This window comes from Miscanthus floridulus, chromosome 19, assembly GCF_019320115.1.
Source record: "Miscanthus floridulus cultivar M001 chromosome 19, ASM1932011v1, whole genome shotgun sequence".
In the NCBI taxonomy this organism is placed as follows: Eukaryota; Viridiplantae; Streptophyta; class Magnoliopsida; order Poales; family Poaceae; genus Miscanthus; species Miscanthus floridulus.
In genome coordinates this window covers 22,235,955-22,260,863 of record NC_089598.1, presented here as the reverse complement: position 1 = coordinate 22,260,863, position 24,909 = coordinate 22,235,955, and the positions used below count along the sequence as shown (strand labels likewise).

The 24,909-nt window shown below is 42.4% G+C and overlaps 1 protein-coding gene and 1 long non-coding RNA gene across 2 annotated transcripts; one reads left to right on the top strand and one right to left on the bottom strand.

Moving 5' to 3' along the window:
• Positions 1–17,240: 17,240 nt before the first annotated feature.
• On the bottom strand, positions 17,241–19,610 carry LOC136525184 (uncharacterized). The gene is made up of 3 exons (XR_010776451.1): positions 19,353–19,610; positions 18,954–19,060; positions 17,241–18,512 (listed from the first exon to the last, which is right to left on the bottom strand). It is a non-coding gene; the product is annotated as an uncharacterized lncRNA (long non-coding RNA).
• Positions 19,611–23,195: 3,585 nt separating this feature from the next.
• Positions 23,196–24,803, top strand: LOC136526998 (uncharacterized). The gene is made up of 3 exons (XM_066519590.1): positions 23,196–23,334; positions 23,696–24,082; positions 24,175–24,803. Exons 1-3 carry the CDS (start codon positions 23,196–23,198, stop codon positions 24,801–24,803), a joined length of 1,155 nt encoding a protein of 384 aa, XP_066375687.1.
• The last annotated feature ends 106 nt before the right edge of the window (positions 24,804–24,909 follow it).

The window sequence follows — 24,909 nt, the reverse complement described above, 5'->3', positions numbered from 1 at the left end:
GCAGTAAGAAGAGTAGCAAGACTCCATCCATTGACGATGGCCTTGAAGACCTGAGCCACATCATCTGGGAGGCTAGGTCCCAGAAAGCCCGTCAAGGCACAGATGCTGAGGAGTTGGCCCAAGTCTATCAAATTCTATTGCAAGATGGTTACAGCGAGACTGATGTAGTATTCGCGCAAGCCCTTAACCTTTGCAACAACAGGCTCCATCGTTGGGCTTTTCTTAATATGAAAACTAAAGAGGGCCGGCTGAACTGGATCAATGTGATGTGGGACTTCGTGTGCTCCACAAAGTCCCAGTGATCAACACTATTGTTCGTACTATGGTTTTTTCTACTATTTCTATTTTCCACCATGTGCATGTTGAGTTGATTATGTTTGTTGTTTCGTTATGTTCGTTTTGTTTGTTTTAACAAAGACCTTTGTGGAGAACTACGTGCATGTCATTGTCTCGTGTTTTGAATAAAATATATGTGTCGTGCTGTGAGCGTTGTAAGACCTTATGCATGGATCAAGTTTTTGTTGTTCATTCCTTACATACATTTGTCTAGGTGGTAGTGCCAACTACCTAGTTCAGGTAACTTGACATGTTCACTTATTAGCAAATGTTTTGTTCCCAATATATGCATCAGCATCTTACTGATTTGTGCCCATTTGCAGGTAGCATAATGAGCAGCACTGACGAGTCATCGTACAACAACACTTCCAGTGATGGACCGAGCACTGTGATCTTGGAGAAGGCAACAGTCATGCTGTGGAGGTTGAAAGGTATTATGTCGCAACAAATGCCTGAGGTAAATCCTCCTTGTCCCATTCCTAAACTATCTGGAGCCCAATGGATGCAGCTTACCCTTGCCGACCAAACCAAATGTATAGACAATTTGTGCATGACGCGTGATGCCTTCATGCATTTGCATGACACCCTGCTTCCTTTCGGCCTACCCTCAATAGATAAGTGTACCTTGGTAGAAGCTTTAGGCATGTACATCTAGACCTGTGTCCACCAATCTGCAAGTAGAGAGTGCAAAGATAGGTTTGAAAGGTCTTTAGATACAGTTAGCAGAAAGATAACAGCAGTTGCAGAGGTCATGTATAGGTGGGCAAGTACTGTCCTAGTGCCCGTAGATAGGAACTACACACGCGTAAGCCAGAAACTTGCTGCATATGCACCATGGTTTGATGGATGCATAGGTGCTATAGATGGCATGCACATAGAGGTTGAGGTTAACCGTGAAGCAAAGGCTGATTTCTTCAATAGGAAAGGCGAAACAACAATTAATGTTTGCACCATTGTGGATATGGATGGCCATTTCACATACGTGGGGGCCGGGAAGGCAGGGGCATGTCATGACATGGCGGTGTTGAAAGACTGTCAGGACGACGGTTGGTTCCCGCATCCCCCAGCAGGTTCGTGATGCCTAGCAAAAATTTTTACTTTGTGTATGCCTAGCAAAAGATTGCTTGATATATGATATACATATGCACTTTGGTGATCTGTTGGTTTTGCTTGGATGATGTAGCATTGATGAAATCTCATATGTTGATTCAGCTAAATATTCTGCATTACATGTCATCTGCTGATAAGCTTTAGAATTTTACAGGATTGTGCTTGTTTCTAATTCTAGCCTTTCTATGTTGTACAAGAATGCACTAATATTATGAAAAGGAATGTTCTTCTGTGCATATAGGCAAAATTTATAGACTAAAGTAAGTATTTGAAAACTAGTTACATTCTGATATGAAAAATCACAACATTTCAGTCAGTGTTGATAGGACTAATTGGTGATCTATTGTCATATCTTGTAGGCCGATACTACCTAGCGAACACGGGTTACATAGATATGCCAGGTTACATGACTCCCTACAGAAACACAAGGTATCATATGAACGATTTTAGGGGCGTAGAGTTTCATCGGTTGCTGCGGGAGGAAAAATCCAACTACATTCATGCGAAGTTGCGAAATGTCATTGAAAGGAGGTTTGGGGGCTTGAAAGAACGTTGGCATATTCTGAATGGGGTGCCGTACTGCAAGAGGAAGAAGCTGGGTATGATAGTCATTTCATGCTTTGCTTTAGAAAATTACTTGTGGATGCTTAAGTATGGAGCTGATCCACCTTCGTATGAGCTACCGGAGTGGGTTGAGCTAAATCAGGGAACCCCAACCTCTGGAGTTAGGGAGTTGATATCTATGGTTGTGTGGAGTGGTATCTGATTTAGGAAAGTTGAGGTAATGCAGCTACTTTCTAAATATCTGCCTGCTGTTTATAGTACTGAATTGTGGTAGGTAATTACTCCTCAAATATTAGCACCTCAAAATTAAAATTAGATAACAGTTAGTATACTAAGCTTTTCTTTACATAGTTGATTACACCTCAAACATGTGAACCTATCACTACTGGTAGAATTGCAATGGTAGGATCAGGAGTAGGATCAGTCACATGGTTCCCTGGTGCTTCAGTTGGTACTGTATGTCCTTGAAATTAGATAACTGTTAGAATACTAAGCTATTTTATGTCCTGGCGGAGTATTTGGTAATTCTCAAAACCTTCAAGATTTCCCCGCTGGCCCATCAAGCAAGTTCGAGGATTTGAAGGACTTTGTGAGATCAAATTTTGAGATATGTGAATGGGTAGGCCTCTCAGTGGTGGCTGCTCAGGTTAGATTCTGCTGCATCTCCACTGCAGTAAAAGGCAATTGTTCATTATTGTAGAATTCTACCTTGCATATGACTAGTAAATGTTGTACAAGTTCTTGTGAATAGAGTTAGAAGACACTCGACACTAGTATGTGCAACTTAGTGTGGTGGGGTTTGAACATTCTGCCTTTGAAGAATGCTTAGAAACAAATCGCTTCTAGCATATGCTTTCTTAAGATTGTTTGAGAAATAAGCAAACATGACCGGTGCAATGATTGTACCTCATCTGTTTAAAAGTGATAATAATCATTTTTCTAAATGAAATCAGGTGCTAGCATCCTATTCTAGGGGGATTCCAAATTTTGCTTCTCATATGTTTCTGTTTAATTTGAGTAGATGCATCATCAAAATTGTACTTTCTGAAGGAAAAACTAGACTTTTGAGCATGAGTGACCCTCTGTTAACATATTCAGTTTTTTAGGTGTTATCAATCATTCTGGGGATGGTACAACTTTGCCTGAGAGGCTACCTCTCTTGAGAAATCAGGCCCAACATTTGAACCTCAAACATGTTGATTACACCTCAAACATGTGAACCTATCATTGCTGGTAGAATTACAATGGTAGGATCAGCAGTATTTTAGTTCCATAATATTTGAAAGTTAGCATCATGGTAGAACTGTATTTGTTTTAAGTTCACATGCTTACTTCATCTTTTCATTCAACAAAGTTAATCAACAGGCCACATGAAGGTCCAGACGCAAGAGACAAGCGACATGATCTCTTAGGAATGGATAATGGATATACAATTGATCATGAAGTAGAATGTGGGAAACTAATTACTCTCTTTAGTGCACCAGACTACCCATAGTTCAGGTGATAATTTTTGCTTCCATCTTCGATATTGAATCCCTTCTTGGCTTATTGTTGTAAGTTCTGTAAGAGATTTATTCACCTTCTAAAACTTTTTGACTAATATATAAGTTCTGCCTTTTTTTTGTATCCTTTGCATATTATGGTAATAATAATATGGTGTTAACTCTTTGTTTCTGGACCTGGTATAGGCTACAGAGGAACATCATAACAATCGTGGAGCATATATTGTCCTTAATCCACCTGATTTTGCTACTCCTGTTTTCCGTAGCTTCGAAGCTGTAAAGCCTCGACCTGTGGTATGTGACTCAATCCTCAATAATATACTCAGAACTACTTGATTTTGTAATGTGAGACTTAAACAATCAATCTGGAGTGGGGGAAACAAATCAATTGACCCGGAGTATCTTTTTTCTTTTGTTTTCCTATATATATGCAGGCCTTAGCTGGTGTACATGATGCTGTCACCAGGAAGCCAATAGATGACTGTCCAGACGCGTCACTAATGTGCTTTTTCTAGCGTAGTGGAAACTAGAAATCATAGTTCAACTAAATCATACGTCGTTATACTATCAGGCTTGAAATTCAATGTCCAAGTCTCGATCTTGTCCACTATCTTAGAGACTGTTCTTTGGTTCCTTCTCCTTGGGCATGGGAAGTTGAAGGGTCGAGATGGCAGACTAGAGGGGGGGTGAATAGACTTTTCTAAAATTAATCGCGTCGGCTAACTGAAACAAGTGCGGAATTAAACTATCGGTCTAGCCAAGACTACACCCCTCTATCTATGTTCTCTAGCACCTTCCAAAGCTACTAATCAAGCAACAAAGGTGTCGGGCTAGCTAGAGCTCACCTAACCAATGCTAGGAGCAAGGTCACACAAACCTATGCCTCTAGTACTTTAAGCAACAAGAGAGCTCCTACACATGCTAGTAAGCAAAAGCACAAAGCCAACTAAGCTCACTAGCAATGCTCAATAACAAGGCAACCAATACCAAATTAGAGAGCACAATTACTTAGCTACACAAACTAAGCAATGAGACTAACAAGGTTACACAAACTAAATTAGCCATGCAAGGGAGCTACTTCTATGCTACACAAGCAAGAAGATAATTAGCAAGCTACGTAAGCTAACTAATTATTAAAGCAACAACACAAGCTCAATGTATATAAAAGTAATTGCAAGCTTGTATAACAGGAATGCAAACCAACGGGAAGAACAAGGTTGACACAATGATTTTTCTCCCGAGGTTCACGTGTTTGCCAACACGCTAGTCCCCGTTGTGTCGACCGCTCACTTGGTGGTTCGGCGGCTCATTAGCATCACCCGCTAAGCCCACACGTCGGGCGCCGCAAGAACCTACCCCGGAAGTGAGGGTAGCTCAATGACACGCTTTACTAGAGTTGCTCTTCGCGGCTCTCACGGGGCGAGCACAATGCCCCTCACAAGCACTTCTCTGGAGTGCCGCACAAGCTTCCTGCGCGCTTCGACGGAGACCACCACCAAGCCATCTAGGAGGTGGCAACCTCCAAGAGTAACAAGCACTACCGGCTTGCAACTCGATCACCTAGTGCCACTCGATGCAACCTCACGATGCAATCGCACTAGAATCGCTCACTAACACAATCGGATGATCGCTGTCAAGTATGTGTGAGATGGAGGGCTCCTAAGCACTCTCAAGCATGGACACAAAGTCCCCCAAGGTGCTCAACTCAAGCCATGGCCGAAGGCCACTTCTATTTATAGCCCCAAGGGCTAAACTAGCCGTTATCCCTTCACTGGGCAAAAATCGGGCCGACCGGACGCTAGACCTCAGCATCCGGTCGCCCGTAGACGGCCACGTGTCCCAATTCCAACGATTACTTGACTTGATCGGACGCAGCAGCTTCAACTGACCGGACGCAGAAACCTCAGCGTCCGGTCGTTTCTAGTAAGCTCCCCGAGGCGTAATTCTTCGACCGGACGCGTCCGGTCCACCTTGACCGGACACAGACCAGCGTCCGGTGCAATACCCTCGGTACTGTGCCGACCGACCAGCTCAACTAGACGCATGCTGCCAGCGTCCGGTGCTTTTAGACCCAGCGTCCGGTCAGTTGACCGACGCCAACGTCTTCGTGACCAACTCGTTCTCACTTCTAACTTCTTCACCCTTGCTCCAATGTGCCAACCACAAGAACTTGCATCTGGCGCAATAGAAAATAGGCATTCCATTTTCCCGAAAGAGCCGAATCCATCTCAACCCTACAAACACCACCTCCTTTGTAAATGTGCCAACACCACCAAGTGTACACCACCATGTGTATGTGTGTTAGCTTTTCACAATCATTTCCCAAAGGATGTTAGCCACTCAACTTGCCACGCCACTCGATCCTAGCGACGATGCAAAGTTAGATCACTCGAGTGGCACTAGATGACCGACATGCAAACAAGTTTGTCCCTCTTAATAGTATGGCCATCTATCCTAAACCCGGTCATAAACTTCTCTACACACCTATGACCGGTGAAATGAAATGCCCTAGGTTATACCTTTACCTTGCGCATTCCATTCCATCTCCTTCAATGTTGATGCAACACATGCACCAACATGATCAACAATGATATGATCCACTTCATATCATCACGTGATCATATTGGTTCATCGATCTTGACTTCACTTGCTCTTCACCGTTGCCATCGTCCATCGGCACCAAGTCTTGCTCAAGCTTCACCGCCACGCGGTCCATCACTCCAAAGCCTTTGACTTGCCCTTCACGCTTGCAACCGGTCCATCAAGCCAAGTCTTGTCTTGATCTTCTCCACCTTGATCACATGACTCAATGTCATGTCTCATGTGCAATAAGCTCCTTCATCATCACATGTGTGAGCTTTGCAACATCTCCAAGCCATTTTCACCTCCATGGCATATGTTGCTCACACACATGTACCTGTGGACTAATCACCTGTGTATCTCACATAAACACAATTAGTTCACCTAAGTTGTCACTCAATTACCAAAACCAAACAAGGACCTTTCAAGGGATCACTATGAAGCTTTTCACCAGTCGTTCTAATAAGTAGCAGCCACTAAGGTTTTAGCCATCTAGCCGTATGCAGCCCTCCTCCAGGAGTGGCACTCATGGTCGAGGCATGGTACACACCCTAGCAGGAAAAGAAACATACCAACTAGTGCCCCCCTCTTGCCCTTTTGGTAAGCTGCTGACGAACTAGAATAGATCAAGATACTAGGCTAAGACCAGATCCATGTAGTTCTCGTGGTTGTACGGTAAGGCCTTGTTTGCCACTTTAAGATTCAGTCCTTACGGAGGGCAGACTAGAGCACCCAAAAAGGCCCAATGCTCTAGCCCCCTTATGTCCATGTTGCTAAAAACCATCTTTTTAATACCATGTTGCATATATCTTTAATTGTATTCTTTAGTCAATATTAGTTGGAGCAAACTGAGCATACTACCCACATGCAAAACCCATTGGTAAATCAAGGACAGGATAATCAATATCAAGGTAAATAGACTCCAGTCGGTTCATTAACATATGTATATGAATTAAGATTGCATTAAAGTGAACAGGTAACAAGGAGCTTCATATTATACTTGCCTTAACTTGCTTTCCTCCGAAGCAATACGCTCAAAAGCCTTTAGTATTCAACTTATAATCTTCTGCTTTCAATTCTCAGCTTCTAGCCTTCAGAGAACAGCTTCTTAATCACCACGTAAACCTCATCGATCGACTGAACCATATATCACCACACATACATACATACATGGCATACAACAAGAATATATGAGAACAGTACACCAACCAACAAAATAAGCAAAACAGGGTATCGCTACGAACACACAAATGCAAAAGACACGCTATATGTGATTCAACGAAAAAGCGACCATCGAAGGATTTTTAGTGCAACGGAAAATAAAACCTATCCATTTAACTTATTTTAACTTGTAGAAACACATATAAATATTTTCATTAATCAACTTGATTCATTGCTTAAGAAAGAGCGTAGTATAAAACCTATATTGACTTTATATTCCAAAAACGATGCAAGTGATAGTATTAATAAAATTAACTTTTTAACTGCCAAAACACATTTGAGTAACATGAGAACCACTAATGCCACTACGTAGAACACACCAATAACGAAACTATGGTACAAAAGAAACGACTACTGGAGTTCTATATTATAAAAGAAAAGCCTAAATGCTTGATTTATTTTAATTAAGAAAAACCATGTGAAGGTGTTATTAATTTAGATTATTTAAAACATAATTTAATCCGAAGCCCGAGTTGAAACTACCCATGTTTTATTTCTAAACAATGTCATATAATTTAATCAAGTTAAGCTACATCTTTGCAAAATAAAGTATATGTGAAAGCAACTAAACGAGCTTATCACATATGCAGCATGTTTAACTCATCAAATTTTGTTTATAAATATCTCGATACCATTTATGCTAATTCAATTTTAACTTGCAAATACAAGTTGACATGTGAGAGCACATAATCAAATTGTATATGACATGTTGTTAAACTAAGCAAATTATATTTTAATTTAGAAACTGAGTTAAAGTAATCATGTTTTATTCATAAATGTTGCCATGTAGATCAAGCAAGTTAAACTTTAACTTTGCCAAGTAAAATGCATGTGAGAGCATCTATACAAGTTTATCATATATACAACGGGTTTAAACTAACCAAACTTATAATTGAAAAGAATATTAATATCAACAATTAATCATATTAATATTATACATGAATTGCCGAGATATGAAACATATATCACTTAATTATAAAACTATTGCATGCATATTTAATCATTTTATTATTTAATTATATATACAAAATCATGTGACATGATAAACGTTGTTACTAACATATAGATCACGTCAACACGAACCAACCGCAACTTAAATGGTGCAAAACAGAATTAAAACTTAAATTGCTTTAATTAAAAATACTATTAAATAAATGTTAATCAAATTATTATTTAATTATGAAAGCATAATAAGGTAACATGGAACACATCGTCATGAACACATATCACCCATTGCGATGAGACTCGCGCAAACGAATCGAAATCAAAAACCTAAATTGATTTTAATTAAACCATGATTAATTAATTATAAACACAATTAATATTTTAATAAAATAAATTCATAAACATGTGACATATAAAGTAATAACTCTACTGCGTAGATCTCCACGACATGAAACTAACGCAACTCGAACGAACTGAAACGGAGCTAAAACGATTAAACGGTGGAGATTAACAACAGGATGGCAAAATCGTAAATAGTTGCATCTTCTACCTCGCTTAATTCATCTTCATCCTCTGAACGGACGCCATGGCCATGGAACAGCAGAGAAGGAGTTCAGCCTAGGGCTTAGCCGACCAGGCAGCCAGAGGCACGGAGGGGCGGCGCAAGGCCACGGCAGCGCGGGCCCGCACGTGGGATGGGCTGGGCCTGCTCGGCTACGCCAAGGTGGTGGCGTAGGGCGCTCCTACACGGCCCTGAAGGCCGGTGGTGATCCTGCTCGACTACGAGCAGGCGCACGCGCGTGCGATGGGCGGCGGCGCAGGAGGCGTGGGGCTGTTCGGCCTGAGGCATGACGTGCCCGAAGGAGAGGCACAGGGCGACGGGGTGGCCGGAGAAGACGAGGAACATGGCCGACCATGGTGCTCCTCACTGGAAAAGAGGAAGATGGGTTAGGGAAACGATGAAACGATGGTGGATTCACCAAACGAAGGGCGTACCGGTGTAGAGGATGACGAGATCTACCTTTGTGATGGTGGTGGTTGATGCCAGAACACAACGGTTTGGCCGAAAAAGCTCACCGAAGAGTTCGCCAGAAACCTAGCAGTTCTGAACTTCGGCGTCCGATCTGCGGGGCTACGAGTGGCGACTCGAAAAATGGGATGTACTTCTGGAATCCTCGCGTCGACGGCTACGCCGACATATATATATATATACACGCAGGGTTTGGAGATTTTGGAAATATGAGATATTTTAGGAAATAATTGATTTTCGGAATTAAAATAATTACAGAAAATCGAGAATTACTATTTAGGCTCCGAAAAATATCTCTGAGCTCCGAAAAATACTAGAAAAATTCCTAGGGGTAGATGGAAGGATAAGGAACACAACCAAAGTGGTTTTAGCTCCCAAAAAAGACTTTTGGATTGATCAAGGAAAAAAACAAAGCTCCAAGGAATAGGAATTTAATCCCGAAAAAGGTCGAAAAGATTCCTGAAAAGAGAGACATCATTCTAACGCATCTTAAAACATTTTCCAAGCCTTTAGATTTTGAAAACAAAGCATCTTATCTAATTTTTATTTTTGCAAGTTTTCAAATTCTTTTTAAACCACTACTTGAAAATAATATTTTGAAGATTGAGATTTGAATTTATTTTCCAAACCACTCAAAAGTACCAATGCAACGGCATGTATGCGCAGACATGTTGCTACCGTTATGTTGGATTTTAATTTAAAGAAAATTTTCTTTTACCTATGTTTTTATGAGCACAAAACAATTAACAGAAATCATTTTACTCTTTTTAGAAAGTAGCTAATTTTAGGGTGTTACAATTCTATCCCCTTAAGATGAATCTCATTCCCGAGATTCAGAGAAGAAGAGCAAAGAAGAGAGGGATACTTCAATTTGAGATCTTCTTCACTTCCTTGAGCAACACCATCTTGATACTCACCTTGTGTTGTATAAGAATTCATCATGTGGCTACTCTTGCATATTCTTGTTCCATCTTATTCCAAGTCCGATCTTGTTGCTTCGCTTAATTCGTTCCAGTGAATCTTATTATCCATATGTTAAGCTTCCAAAAGATCTTGCTTAGCTTGAATCAGAACTTTAAATTCTATGGTTCATTTTTTATGCATTTTAAAATGTTTTACTTTTCAAAAGGAAGACTTTAGATCAAAATCGAACAAATTTTCTTTTTCAACTCCTTTTGAAATAGCTTTCAAAATATGTTTTATGTTTAGAACTCAAGAAAATATTTCAACCATGTTTTGAAACTCTTTTGAATAAATGTTTTTAAGGTTTTAATTTAAAGAAAATATTTCAACATGTTGCTACCCTTATGTTGGATTTAATTTAAAGAAAATTTTCTTTTACCTATGTTTTTATGAGCACAAAACAATTAACAGAAATCATTTTACTCTTTTTAGAAAGTTGCTAATTTTAGGGTGTTACACAGAAGTTCTTTCCTCATCTTCTTTCATGACTCTAAATTAAGCAGTGTTGCGCTACATTTCTTCTAGGAATTCTTCTTCATCTTCATTGTTGTCTTGACCATTGTCCTTCCCACCATCACTTTCAACACTATCCTCACGTACCATGCATCATCCATCATGACATGATTGGCATAGTAGAAATAATCTTCAACATCATTTGCGCCCCTTATTTCACGTGGACCTCTTGGTTGCTTGCTTCTATACATCTCTTGATCTCTGTGATGGTCCCAAATTGTGTAGTTCTTCATGAAACTTCATCAGACTAAGTGTAATCTTATCGTATTCGAAACTTGGAATACTATATGGTTCTGATAGTCACAACAAGGACAACATATATATCCTTTGTTATAAATCTATTCACGTCTTGTTATAAGAGGCTTGATACCTTCATTTTGTGTACATCCATGACTTGTCCATCTGTGGTCCTTAACAAAATGGTATAATGCCATCAAAATATTATTCGCATATAACTACTGAAGCCAATTGACAAAAAATGGCATAAATTGATATCAATGGATAAAATGAAATCACGAGTAACTAGATGCATCCCCGCCCATGAATCTAGCTAGGTCTAGATCTCATTCTAAAACCATCTATATACATGGACAAAGAGATTCTTGACAAAGTAACTAGAGATTGATGTGAGCCTACTAAAATAATCTACAATACTAACGAAATGGAAAAAATAGCAAACATGCCTCTCTAGATGAGAACAAAACTTAATGAAAGAAATGTAGGAGTAAACTTTGAAAAGATATTAGGAATGCTATAAGCTTACCTCGTAAACTCAACTCCTTCAAAGATTCAATGGGTAAAATCTGCCCCCTCTATTTTTGCAATTTCTCATCTCGAAGTGAACTCAACAATGGCACGAACAACAATAATAATCATGAGGAGGAAGAAGAATGTTTATAGGGAGTACTTTTTAGTGATGGTCGACTAAGAGAACCTCCCCTAATGATGTTCTAGAGACAGTTCTCTTTAAGTCTTGACAACACTAGCTCTGAAAATTTAGATTTTTAGGGGGGCGGTTCAGTTAATATGACCACCCCTAGAGATATCTTTTTAGGGACGGTTGTCTTAACGGAACTACACCTAGAAATGGACACATCTCTAGGGGGTTTTCTTAACAAAACCGCCCCTAGAGAAAGGGATTGTAGCCTAGTGGTTACAATAACCTTAGTAGCATCTTAGGTCCTAGGTTCGACTCTCTGTAGAGCAAATATTCTAGGATTTAACAACATTGTGCTTTTAGTAGTAGGCAATGTTTCCATCGATAGCGAGGCGCCTGTGGTGACTTCATCAATCTCGAGGATTTATCAATCTAGTCTTCGAAGATGCTCATAGAGATAGGGTTTGTGTGCGCGTGTTCATTGGGGGTGAGTGTGCGTGTGTTGTGAGTGCCTATGTTGTACTATGTAATCTAAAAAACCATCCCCTAAAAACTGATTTTCAGAAGCAGTTCTCTCGAGCTATATATGTGCTGCCTACCCTAGTTACATGCGATTTCTTATGTCATCCACGTCTCTTAGAAATCAGAACCATCTATAAAAAGGATCTGTGTAGTAGTGCTGGAGCCATCAAAACTCTATGGTATGCCAAAAACTACAGCACAAACCAAACAACAACCACAAAATGTGTGACAAAGTTTGGCAAACTATGGTAGCTAACCAAAGAGGCCCAAACATCTAAAGTTTTGACCCCAACCTGATTCAAAATGGTAAAAAATGGAACTCCAATTGGTATCACGCTTCAAAGGTTATTCTATACACCTTAGCATCACTTAGTAGTAGTAACACTCCCACAAATCTCATATTTATGCATGTGTGCAAACTTAAAATCAAACCATTTGAGCACACATGTAGGGGGAGTTATCACTACCAAGTCAGGTTTTATGTTGCTTATCCAAATCTTGACATAGAGCTTAAATTAGATAAGTAGTATAAAATCTAAATCAAGTTAGCAATGTACACTTGTGTGAAGCACTAGCTTGAAATGAACTTAATTTACATATCTTTGTAGAGTTGTCATCAATTACCAAAAACGGAGAGATTGAAAGGTCCTTGTTTGGTTTTGGTAATTGAGTGATAACTTTAGGTGGACTAATATGTGTTTGAGTGAGATACACAGGTAATTAGTCCACAGGTACATGTGTGTGAGCAACATATGCCATGGTGGTGAAAATGGCTCGGAGATGTTGCAAAGCTTGCACATGTGATGAAGAAGCTCATTGCACATGAGACATGACATTGAGTCATGTGATCAAGGTGGAGAAGATCAAGTGTGAAGGGCAAGTTGAGTGATGACTTGGCGCCGATGGACCGAAGCAACGATGAAGAGCAAGTGAAGTCAAGATCGATGAACCAATATGGTCATGTGATGATATGGAGTGGATCATATCATTGTTGATCATGTTGGTGCATGTGTTGCATCAACGTCGGAGGAGTTGGAATGGAATACACAAGGCAAAGGTATAACTTACTTAGGGCATTTCATTTTACCGGTCATAGGTGTGTAGAGAAGTTGATGACCAGGTTTAGGATAGATGGTTGTACTATCAAGAGGGGCAAACTTGTTTGCATATCGGTCATCTAGTGCCACTTGAGAGATCTAACTTCGCATACGTGTTAGGATTGAGTGACATGGTGAAAAGAGTGCTAATCCTTTGGAAAAATATTTGTGAAAAGCTAACACACATGCACAAGATGTTGTTCACTTGGTGGTGTTGGCACATTTGCAAAGGAGTTGAAGTTGGTGAAGAAAAAGTGTTGAAAGCGTTGGTCATAGAGTGACCGAACGCATCCGACACTGAGATCGGATGCGTCCAGTATTTACTCAGGCTCGGGCAATCGGCAGTGACCAGACGCGTCCGATATCGATACCGGATACATCCGGTAATCTGGCCAAAAGTGATCAGCTGAGGCGAGTGATCGGACTCAGGCTTGAGGAAGTGATCGAACGCACATAGGACACAGTTAATGCATCAGGTCGATTTAACATGGCGTGTAGAAGTTGACCTAGAGGGGATCGAATGCGGAGGCGAGTCCGGTCGCCAGGGACCGAACACATCCAGTTTTAGAAAAGAGGCTCTAGGAGCTCTCTAGACTCAACCTGGCGCACCTCGTCTATGTCTGATCGATTTCTAGCGTCACGTTCGATCGTGTCTGACAATGGGCGCAGAAAGAGCCATTAGGTGCCAATGGCTATACAGGGTTGAACGAGACATGTGGCAGCAGGGCTATGACCGGATGCGTCCGGTTAGTTCGTAGAATGCCCAGTGAAGGGGTAACGGCTCTATTTGTTCGTGGGGTTATAAACAGGAGCCTTGGCCAGCCTTTGGCCAGTTGCTGAGCACCCTTGGGACTGAGTGTCCATGCTTGGGGAGTGCTTGAGAGCCCTCTAACTCACTTATGCTTGATAGTGATCATCTGATCGAGTGAGTGAGCGAATCTAGTGCGATTGCATCATGAGGTTGCATTGAGTGACACTAGGTAATCGAGTTGCAATCTAGTGGTGCTTGTTACTCTTGGAGGTTGCCACCTCCTAGACGGCTTGGTGGCTTGCGACTTTGTTGAAGCACGTGAGAAGATTATGTGGTGCTTTGGAGGAGGATTTGTGAGGGGGATTGTGCTCACCCCGCGGGGATCGTGAAGAGCAACTCTAGTTGAGCGTGTCATTGAGTTACCCTCACTTTTGGGATAGGTTCTTGCAGTGCCCAATGTGTGAGCTTGGCGGGTGATGCCAATTAGCCACTGAACCACTAAGTGAGCGGTCGACATAACGATGACATAGCTTGGTGGCCACCAAGTGAACCTCGGGAGAAAATCACCGTGTCAACATTGTCTTCATCATCTTCTCAGTGGTTTGCTTTCCGCAAAACATAAGCTTGTATTACTTTCATTTACATTGTGCTTGTGTAGCTGCTCTTTTGACTAGTTTAGCTTTAGTAGCTTGCTAGTTGCCTTCTTGCTTGTGTAGCATAAAAGTAGCTCCCTTGCGTGGCTAATTTGGTTTTAGTAACCTTGTTAGTCACATTGCTTAGTTTGTGTAGCTAAGTATTTTGCGCTCTATAATTTGGATTGTGTAGCCAATATTGAGCTTTGCTAGTGAGCTTAGGAGCTTTGTGCTTTTGCTTACTAGATTGTGTAGGAGCGCTCCCGGTTGCTAAAGTACTAGTGCATAGGTTTGTGTGACCTTGCTCCTAGAATTGGTTAGGTGAGCTCTAGCTAGCTTGGCACCTTAGTTGCTTGTTTAGGATCTTTTCAAGGTGCTTGATAACTTAGATAGAGGGGTGTAGTCTTGGCTAGACCGATAGTTTTTAATTCCGTATTTCTGGTGCGTTTATTTTTTAGAAAGGACTATTCACCCGCTCTAGTCCGCCATCTCGACCCTATAGTTATCTATCTCTATCGGGGCCCTTCTACTAGAGCAACCGCTATAAGGATGGACGATGAACCCGCAAACAAGTAAAAGTATAGCTTAACTAATCAAAGACTTTATAACCAAAAGAACTATGAACACTCACTTTAGCAGGCAAACCCATTGAAGTGAAGGTGCTCGTCGAGGTACAAGGCGGGGAGACACCGACAAGCCCAGCGCTTCCCCAAGCTCTCCCTCACATCTCTCCCTTATGACTCTACTAGCTATCTAGGGCCTAAGCCCTTGGAGTGTTGCTCAAAAGTAGAGAAGCTCTTTGCCTTGTTGTGTGTGTTGTAGAGGAGGGTATCCCCTCTATTTATACAAGAGCCTAGGTGGTGCTAGAGGCTATTCTTGGCATGAAATAGGAGCTCCACCGCCTTAGCATGGAGGCATGCCACCGCCAGAGAGAGGAGAGGCAGGGAGGCGTCCGGAGGGGGTTGGCCGCCCCTTGACCACCGCCTCTGACCACCGCCTTCACGTGGCAGGCTTTGGGTTGCACCTGGATCATGTCCCAGTGGTGCTTTGCTCCATTTGAGTTGAGTTGGTAGGTGCCTTTGTCATTCCTTTGCGCAATTCAGCGTTAGAAAGCGCCTTTCGGTGAATTTCTCCATGCATTTTATGTTTGTGACCTGCAAAACATGCTTGTACCAAAACTTATGGAAAGTGTGAGTAAAATCCCTAATTCTAAGTTTTGGTGTGCACATTTGTTTATTTTGTTTAAACATTGGTGGTAGAAATATGAGTTAAGCATCGCCACCACCGCGTTACCAGCTATGTCATCTTTCCCTTCTCTTGTGTCCATTTCATTCATTTGCAGCTATATCCTTGTCTCCTGATCCTTCATCAGATCGTGTCTCCCAAACGCATGATGGCATGGGAACCCCCAAGAAGGGACATCATTGAGGGTTCTAAGGCCAACCCACCGGGCTTCAAGGCCACTCGAAGCATCCAAAAGTGCAAGGGATGTTCATGGTCGGGCACTAGAGGCCTTAGCCGGGCACTCAGAAGCAAAACTGGCTGACCATCGAACGATGTCCGAGTAACGACCTCGAACCGCTCGTGGTGTCCCAACGAGGGAGGCAGTGAGCCCCCAAGCACCGATACACGGGTTCAGGAACTATACGAGTGGCTCGGTCGGGAAGCCAAGGATCTCCTCTCTGGGGACATGACCAGGGCACGGAATGACCATAAACCCGAGGTTTTCATGGACTCACCCGCTAGCAGCACGGGCACGGCAATCTTGGCCACCAAGGCCATTATCGTAATAGCCCATCCCAAAGAGGGACCTAAGTCTCCGAGCATGACTCATGAGCAATGATATTACAAACGAAAGTAATTTCTTTTCATTAATTGGGAACGACCCGATTACAATATACGGTGGCAAAAACTGCTGCCCTAAGACCGCCTACATGGCGGTAGCAACCGCGCTGCCCCAACCTATGGCCACACAAGGTCGCCCCAAGAAGGCTAGCCCAAGAGGATCGGGGCTTGCTACCAAAGCCCCCAGAAGGGCGTGGCGCGTCGGGTGATCAAGTAGCTCCAAGCCAGAGTCCAGACGCTCTCAATCACCCGACCCACGGCAGGCTCCGACCAAAAAGAGGGGTGCCCCTAGACCTAAGATCGGTAACTCCCTAACGAGTTCACTGAACCCTTGCTCGGGCCATAGACCCACATGACATAGGACCAAAGAAGGGGTCAACACCACTATCTCTCGGCCTCAATGGCCGAGCACCCCCATCACACTAGGGAGACGGCCCCACGTAGGGCATCACACTCTCGTCAGTGAAAGCCATCCCCGCCATGGCTAGCTCGGTCACCAGAAGATCAAAGTCAGACCTTCATCGCCATCACGGACTAGGCCAAGTGAGGCCACAAAGGGCTCAGGGGCTCCTGACGAGAGCCTAACATATGGGTATGTTAAGCCTCGGGATCAATGGTTCCCAACCGAAGTGACCCCCCCCCCCCCCGACCGACTCCTCTAGGATCGCCTGGGGGCTCAGGGCTATACCCATCGGGTACGCTCGTGAGCACCCTAAGACCAAGAAACCTGGCTGAGCCTGAGCGCGCCGTGGCCTTTGCTCAGGGCTCGGGGACCTCGCTCGAGCCTCAGGCTCTCGATCGACGAGAAGTCAGAGCCTGACATTTGGCTCCTGCTTGGCCTACGATGCCAGCCAAGGCCTGGGCGTAAGAAGACACGCCCCGAGCCATCTATGCTCGGGGGCCCCCGAGCTGCACCTCGGCCGTGGCTCCACCGGCCGCTCCCCCGACAGGGTCACGCACGAGGCGTGATATAAGAAGACAAGCTCCTTCTTGGCTTCTAGGGGCTCGGGGTTTCTGGGCCTGCGTGTCAGCCCCTCAAGCCAACCTCTCTCGCCACCAAGAAGACTTTAGAAGGCATGCCTGGGGAGGCCGATCTAAGCCGACACAGCCTAACACTCAGCGTGTCAGAACAGGCTAGCCGAACGACGCCCAAGGATTCTTCGGCTCCACGACATCGCCACGGTCCACAGAGCGCCGTTGCAAGACCCTCCGACGCATGTAGACCATAGGCTTAACCCCCAAACCGCCATGTACATGACCTATCTCGATATATAAGGGGTAAGCTCGGATCCTAGAGGGGGGGACGATCCTAGACAGATCATTCCATTCCTCATCAATCCGCTCCTGCTCGGCACCGAGAGCAGAGCAACCAAGAGAGGGGCACCTAGAGCTCCTCCACCGCACATGTCGTCTTCCTCCTCTCCGACGATGGGAAGGCTCCACCAGCGGCGAGGCAACCTCCAGATTAGCACTGAGCTAACCCCCTACCAAATCTCTCTCTACCCCCTGTACACTCTATTGTAACCCCCAATTTTGGGTACTTTTGAGTATAAGGATCATCATCTGCTGGACGTAGGGCATCGATTGGCCCAAACCAGGATAAACCGTTGCGTCATCTCTATGATTCTTGTGTTCTTGAGTCCACCCGAGCCACCAGAGACACGCACTCTGATACCGGCTCGAGCAACAATGCTTGTCGCGGTTATGACCCCGTGACACAAAACCTCTATCCATTTTACACAGACGAAGCAAACCAAAATTTAAAAGTAGCGCCATTTCTCTACCAGCAGTGCCAATAAAGCCTGGTAACCCTTTCTTTGCATTCATTTGAACCATTCAGTTCTCATCCATCTCCCATGGCAATACTAGACTTAAACACACTACCAGAGGAGAGAGAGGAGAGGAGGTACCAGATCTGAGCACAAATCCTGCTGAACATGAACGCGAAGAGGATCATGATCTCTTGAAAGATGTAGCGGCTGCAGTTAAAGTTGGGGGAGCTGACCACTCTGGTGTCCATCCTGCTGAGAATGATGAACAAGAACAAATTCATCAAGGTAAGCACATCTATTTCTATCCAAATTGAGTGTACTGGTTCCAATTCTCTCTATCCTCTCTCTCCTAAAATTAGTTGTGCTTATTTATTTCTATCTCCTAAAATCACAAGCAACAACACGTGTTCTCTCTAGCCTCTCTCTCTCTCAAATCATAAATTAGTACGCATTGGTTTAGTTCCTCTCTACTAAAATCACTAGCAACATCTAAGAATTTCTAGTGTTTATCTCTTCCCTAAAACTCTTTTGCAGCATGGATCCTTATCCTCTCTCTGTCCTAAAATTAATATCAACTGGTTTAATCTATCACAAATAAAATTGCAGCCAACATTAGTGATTTTTTTGTGTAAGCCATGCAGCTCATATTTGCTTCAAGTTCAAAACTAAATTGTAGTGAGAGGAATAACTCACATGTGTGGGTGACGATGCATTCTCATAATCATCAGCTTTCTGTACCAGGGGACAATGTTGGCCATCCATTTGATTTAAATGATCCACAAGAAGGAGACCAAGAAAACCTGCATGCAGGTGATTATTTCCCTCAGGTTCAATTCATCTTTGCAACAATAATTGTCCATGTGAAAAAGTTTGATAACCTTATATGTAGCAGATGTTCTCTCTAGTCTATCTCTCTCTCCCCTAAATTAGTAAGTGCTAGTTTAGTTCCTCTGTACTAAAATCACTAACAACATCTGGGATTTTTAGTGTTTGAAACTCTTTTGCAGTCCTCTCTCTATCCTAAAATTTGTATCAACTGGTGTCCTAAAATCAGTATCAATTAAATTGTAGTGAGAGGGGAGAAGACCTCACATGTGTGGGTGTCGCGTGGAGGGGGCCGCGCTCCCTGCTCCCATGGCCCGGCGGAGGAGGCGAACGCCGTGCGCTGCTGGAGCTCCTTGGAGGCGTCGCGCGGAGTAGGAGCCCGCGCTCCCGGCTCCCGTGGCCCGGCGCACAAAGATCTCAACGTAGGGGACTTGACAGAGGACGGCGCAAGAGAATCTCGGCAGAGGGGAGTGAATGGAGGGCGGGCGCGACGGCGACGTTGCGGATCTGGCCAAAGGAACAGCCGGTGAGGTTGGGGGTGAGGCTGGGATTTTTTTTTTTAAAAGTTGGGTGCCTGTGGTGGTGTGAGGCCGCGAGGGGAGAGGAAGAGATAAGGCAGGCGCATGGTGCGGTAGCTGTACAGCTACGGGCAGATAGCGAACGACAAATATTACGGGACATGAGATTGTAGCCCCAACGACACATACTTTGGGACGGAGGGAGTATGTAGCAGTCAACGCAAAAAAACAGCAATGTGAACTTTTTTTTGATAAATGTATGTAGTAGTGAACGCAAAAAAAAACAGCAGTGTGAACTTTTATTTCATAATATTAATTGGAATTATATTGTGTGTTTACACTAGTTGAATTTCCTGCCCTTTTGTCGGCATGATAAAACAAAAGCTATATATACAGGTCAGATAAAAACATGTTTAGATATAAAGGATTATTTTGGGCACTTAGTGGATTTATTTTTATTTGTATATAATAGGATTTTTATTTGTATATAATCGTAGGTAGCAGCAAAAAAGATATACACACGATGTAGTAAGTCAGCCTGGGCGTTCGGGTTACCCGATATACCCAAATTTACAGAAAACAACAAATTACACTAAATTTCAGTAGCAATCTATACATAATTTCAGCAGCAATTTGTATAGAATTTCAATAACAATTTGTAGAGAATAATATATTACAGTCACTCATTCAAATAGAGAGAATTATATTCTAATAAAGTGATAAGTTAAATGGTTCAGCTAACAACACATGATGAATACAAAGACAAAACAAATCTTTGGGTAGTTTAGGTACCGAGGGATATTAACTGAATTACCCAAACTAATTTCGGGTAATCAAAATCGCTATCCAAATTTGAGATCAGATACCTCGGGTTCGGATGATGGGTATTTTGCCCAGGCTTACGATGTAGTGTGTTATGACCATCCGTGCCTAAGTGTACAATTATATAGTTGCTCTCCGCGTTTACCACGCGATGAGTCAAGGATCACGGTAATCCTTTATGATCCGATCTAATTTCATTTTAGCGGACAAGGTGGTACTAAACAGATATCATCGCCCACCCCGCCACCCCGGTGTGCTCGTTTGGTCCACTTGGGGCCTCGGGCCCAATAGTTAGGTGCAGGCTGTTGCGTTGCGCCGGATCAAAGCCTGGTACCGAACATGGGCTGTTTCTAAAGTCTTTCTTCAGCTGAAATTTCGAGGGGCCCAACATGTTGCATGTGCGTGTCCTTATCCTAGTCTCGGGCAACAGTGTCAGACTCAATATATAAAAAACTAGAAAAACATCTAGTGCGTTGCCGTGGGAATCGCTGATAAGAAGTTATACTACTTATATTTACTAATATGATTAAATAAATATCATAATATATATTAGAGGATGATTTTTAGCATTGTGATGTAGACAACTAAATATATGTTAGTAAATGATGTGATTTGCTAATGTGAATATCTTAAATGAAGACATAATGACATGTGTTAGTTGGATGTGTTAGTGGATAATGATGTGAACACTTTGTATAGCAAGATAAATTGTTAGTAGGATTTAAAAATATAAGATATATAGATATAGATATAGATATAGATATAGATATAGATATAGATAGAGATAGAATGACTTAAACAAACAAAAATCGCAGATGTACACATTGTGACTTAAATAATCTAGTATCTTAACAGGCCCATATAAACGTAACTCTTTTTTCTTGCTCGCCTCATAAAGCATTTTTTTTGTTTTTCTTTGTGGTTCGATAAAGCAGATGATAAAGCACAAGTACGTGATCGTTACTTCTCACTTGTTTATATTTTATATTTTTCTTTTTTTGTCATATTTATGATAAAAGATTTTCTTGTTTAAAGGGTAAAATCGTAACTTCCTGATTTATCTTACAAATCTTATATTTTCTAGATGATGAAAGACTTGATGGGATGATGTCTAGACCGCTCAGAAAACTCACTCTTTTATAAAGTGATGACAAAGTTCACATGTATAGTACAACTCTATGTGATCTTATTATTAGCTAAGGCAAAGCCGAAATTAGATTGGCGTTAGTTTTTGTTTGGGAGTTCCTACATGGCATTTCCGTTGTTGTTAATAACTCCAAAGCAAGACTATTCACAGGGCATACCTTCTGGTACGAGAGGATCTTTCTATCTATAGATTGAGCACATCCTGCAGATCCATGTCACGTTTGCTTGCCTCCGCCGGCCGCTAGCACTGTACCAAAAAGATTTTTAAGGGACATATTTCTTTTATATCATAGGTGGTTAAACTAGCACTCCGTCTCTAACATCTTCAGAGAGCATGACTGTTGTTGAAGATCCATTTTCAAGGCGATTCCATTAAGAAATCCGCAAGTATCCATTTTTAGAGGCGGTTTCATTAAGAGAACCGCCTCTAAAAATGTTATTTTTAAAGACGGTTGCTTATGTCAACCGCCTCTGAAAATAAGTGATTTTTAGGGGCGGTTTTATTAAGTCAACCGCCTCTGAAAATCGATTTTCAAGGGAAGTTGACTAAGTCAACCATTCTTAAAAATAACTACAGCACAAATAAATTCATATTATTTTTAAATAAAGTCAGATGAAGACAAAATTTATATCAAAATTACAGAGCTCGACGAGATCTAAAACTTTATAGTTGATAATTTTTTTTGTTTGAGATCATTTAGGGTTCTAAATATATAAATTAAGTCTTAGATTTTGAATTTTTCAAATGACCTTGAATGGAGAAATGTTCTATATAAAAGTTGTAGTGCTCGATGAGATTTAAGACTTTGTAGTTGAAAGTTTTCTCATTTAAGATTGTTTACGAGTTAAAATATTAATTATAAGATTCATATATATTAGCACAAATAGACAACATCATAGCCACCCTATACATGGTCCGGTTTAGACGGGTTTTGGTTAAAATCCAACCTAACCCGTAAACATACTGGATTTTGCGGTTTGCAACCCGCAGGTTCCACGGTTCAACGGGTTAGCAGCGACCGCAAAGCGAGCCAACGCGTCGAGATCGCCGGCGCTATGGCAGGAGAGGCAGAGCGCTACGGGGTAGCTTCTTGAGGCAGCTCGGCGTGAGCAACGGCGACAAAAGGGTCTACCGCGGCCTGCAGCAGGACCAACAGAAGTATGGCGACGCCAGCGTTGGGAGGAGAGGCTCCCGACACCGCGAGAGCCAACAGCGCGCTGGCAATGGCTATGGCAGTGGTAGGGGCAAGGAGGTTTTTACTCCCTCGCAAACTCGCTCGGCACGTTATGCAAGGCCTACGGACTGTAGGTCCGAGGAACCCTCTCCTCATGCTCCCTTAAGGGCCTGTTTGGAACACAATTTTTTCATAGGAATTTTGGAGATTTTCATTCCTATGTAAAGAAAGCATGTGACTACGTTTGGAACGTAGGATTTGTAGTTTCCTTTCTAGAGGAAAGGCGGCAAGCTATGTGTGTTTCATGGGAAATAAAACATCCACCGTGACTCAAGGGAAAGCATCTTTCTCGTTTTTTCTCCCGTCGCCTCTCTCTCTCTCTCTCTCTGACTACTCCCCCCCCCCCATGGTGGTTGAACCCTAGAGAAATTTGGCGCGAACGGGCGGAGATGGCGAACCACCACCAGCGAATCAGCCCATCCCCACGAAATCCCCCTCTCCTCGCTTCGTGTCTCCCTGCAACTCCATCGGTGCAGGGGCTTGATGTCCACCAATCTGGGGGAAGTCAAGAAATCCACCAAGAACCAGGTACGATTTGATAATGATATGATTTTCCTCTTCAGAAATAGTTTTATTTTGCCCTTGTTTTGGATCTGGATCCGAATTTGTGGATCTGGCAACACATGTTCTATTTAAAGATCTGATCTATGGAGTCCTTCTATCTTTTCCCTAAGTTTCTGTAATAGATGTTTTTTAGAGAAATAATAGATGTTATTTTTGTGTGCTTGTAACTAGGAAGCACTCTCTCCAATTACTTAGCAGTTAGCACAAGGAGATAGCACTTATGTTTTGTTATATTATGCCTCTAGATTTTTTTCTCCTGGTAGAATCTCTAATATCCGTTATTTAACTTATTTTAAAACTAGAATTTTCATCATGTTTGTCATAGGCACATCAAGGAATAGAGCTAAGTGGGATCACCAGAAGAGGCTACATCTTATTAAACTCTTAAAAATCTATGATGTGCCTAGATTTCGGACACACAGTGCATGGAGTAAGGAAGCTTGGACTGGTATTGTGGCTCAGTTCGATAAGAAATTTTCTTTGTCGTTCTCTATTGCACAAGTGAAACAAAAGGAGCAGGATATGAAAAAGGAATATCGTACCATAAAAGATTTGGTGGCAGAAAGTGGTTTTGGCTGGGATTCCGACAGAATGATGGTGACGGCACCACCGGATGTTTGGGCAGCAATGGAGGCACGCAAGAATAAGGACGCTCTGTTTTGGCAAGACAAGTCATTTCCATACTATGATGATCTGTTTGCTTTATATGATGGTGAGTTGATATGAGCCTGATTAGTTATTATTTTCACTGGATGTGATTACAATACTTAAGACAACTCTAAAATATTGTCATATTTTTTACATGTCATTATGCCGAGGAAAGAAGTTGTCGTGGTATGGATCATTATGCCAATAAGGCAATATTGCCTTCACAAGTTTCTCCTGATGTGCACCTGCAGTCACCTTCACCTAGTATACCTGCCCCTGGTTCTTTCAGTTTTGATGCTGAAGAGGACAGGGATGATACTAATTGGTTTGGTAATGATGCATTTACTCCATTGGGAACTTTCATGCCTCAAGAAACACCAGATGGACCATCTTCCATAAATATAGCACCACATGTTCCTGAACAATTTGAAGAAACTCTTTGTCACAGTGCCCGACCGTCTAGTTCAACTCCGGAAGCAGTTGATGGTACACGTAATAAAAAGCAAAAGACCAAGTACACTATTACAACTGAAGATTTTCATGAGAAGTACTTGAAGCTGAAAAAAGAAGAGATCGAACGATTCGCTGCCATAGAGGAGAAGAAGCTAGATGATCCTTTCAGTATCAACAAATGCATCACTCTACTTGAGGGGCTTAGTGAGCTACAAACCAGTGATATGCTAAAAGCAGCAGACATCTTCAAAGACAATCCGTCAAACAGGGAAGTTTTTCTCTCATTTGGTAGTGATGCATTACGAGTAGGATGGCTGCTTAGACAAATTTAGATTACCTAAGCAAATTGATATTTTGGTACACTTTTGGTTCATGTGCATATATGCTCACATGGGCACCGTTCGCTTCGCTGAAAAAACAAGCCAAAACACTGTTCGG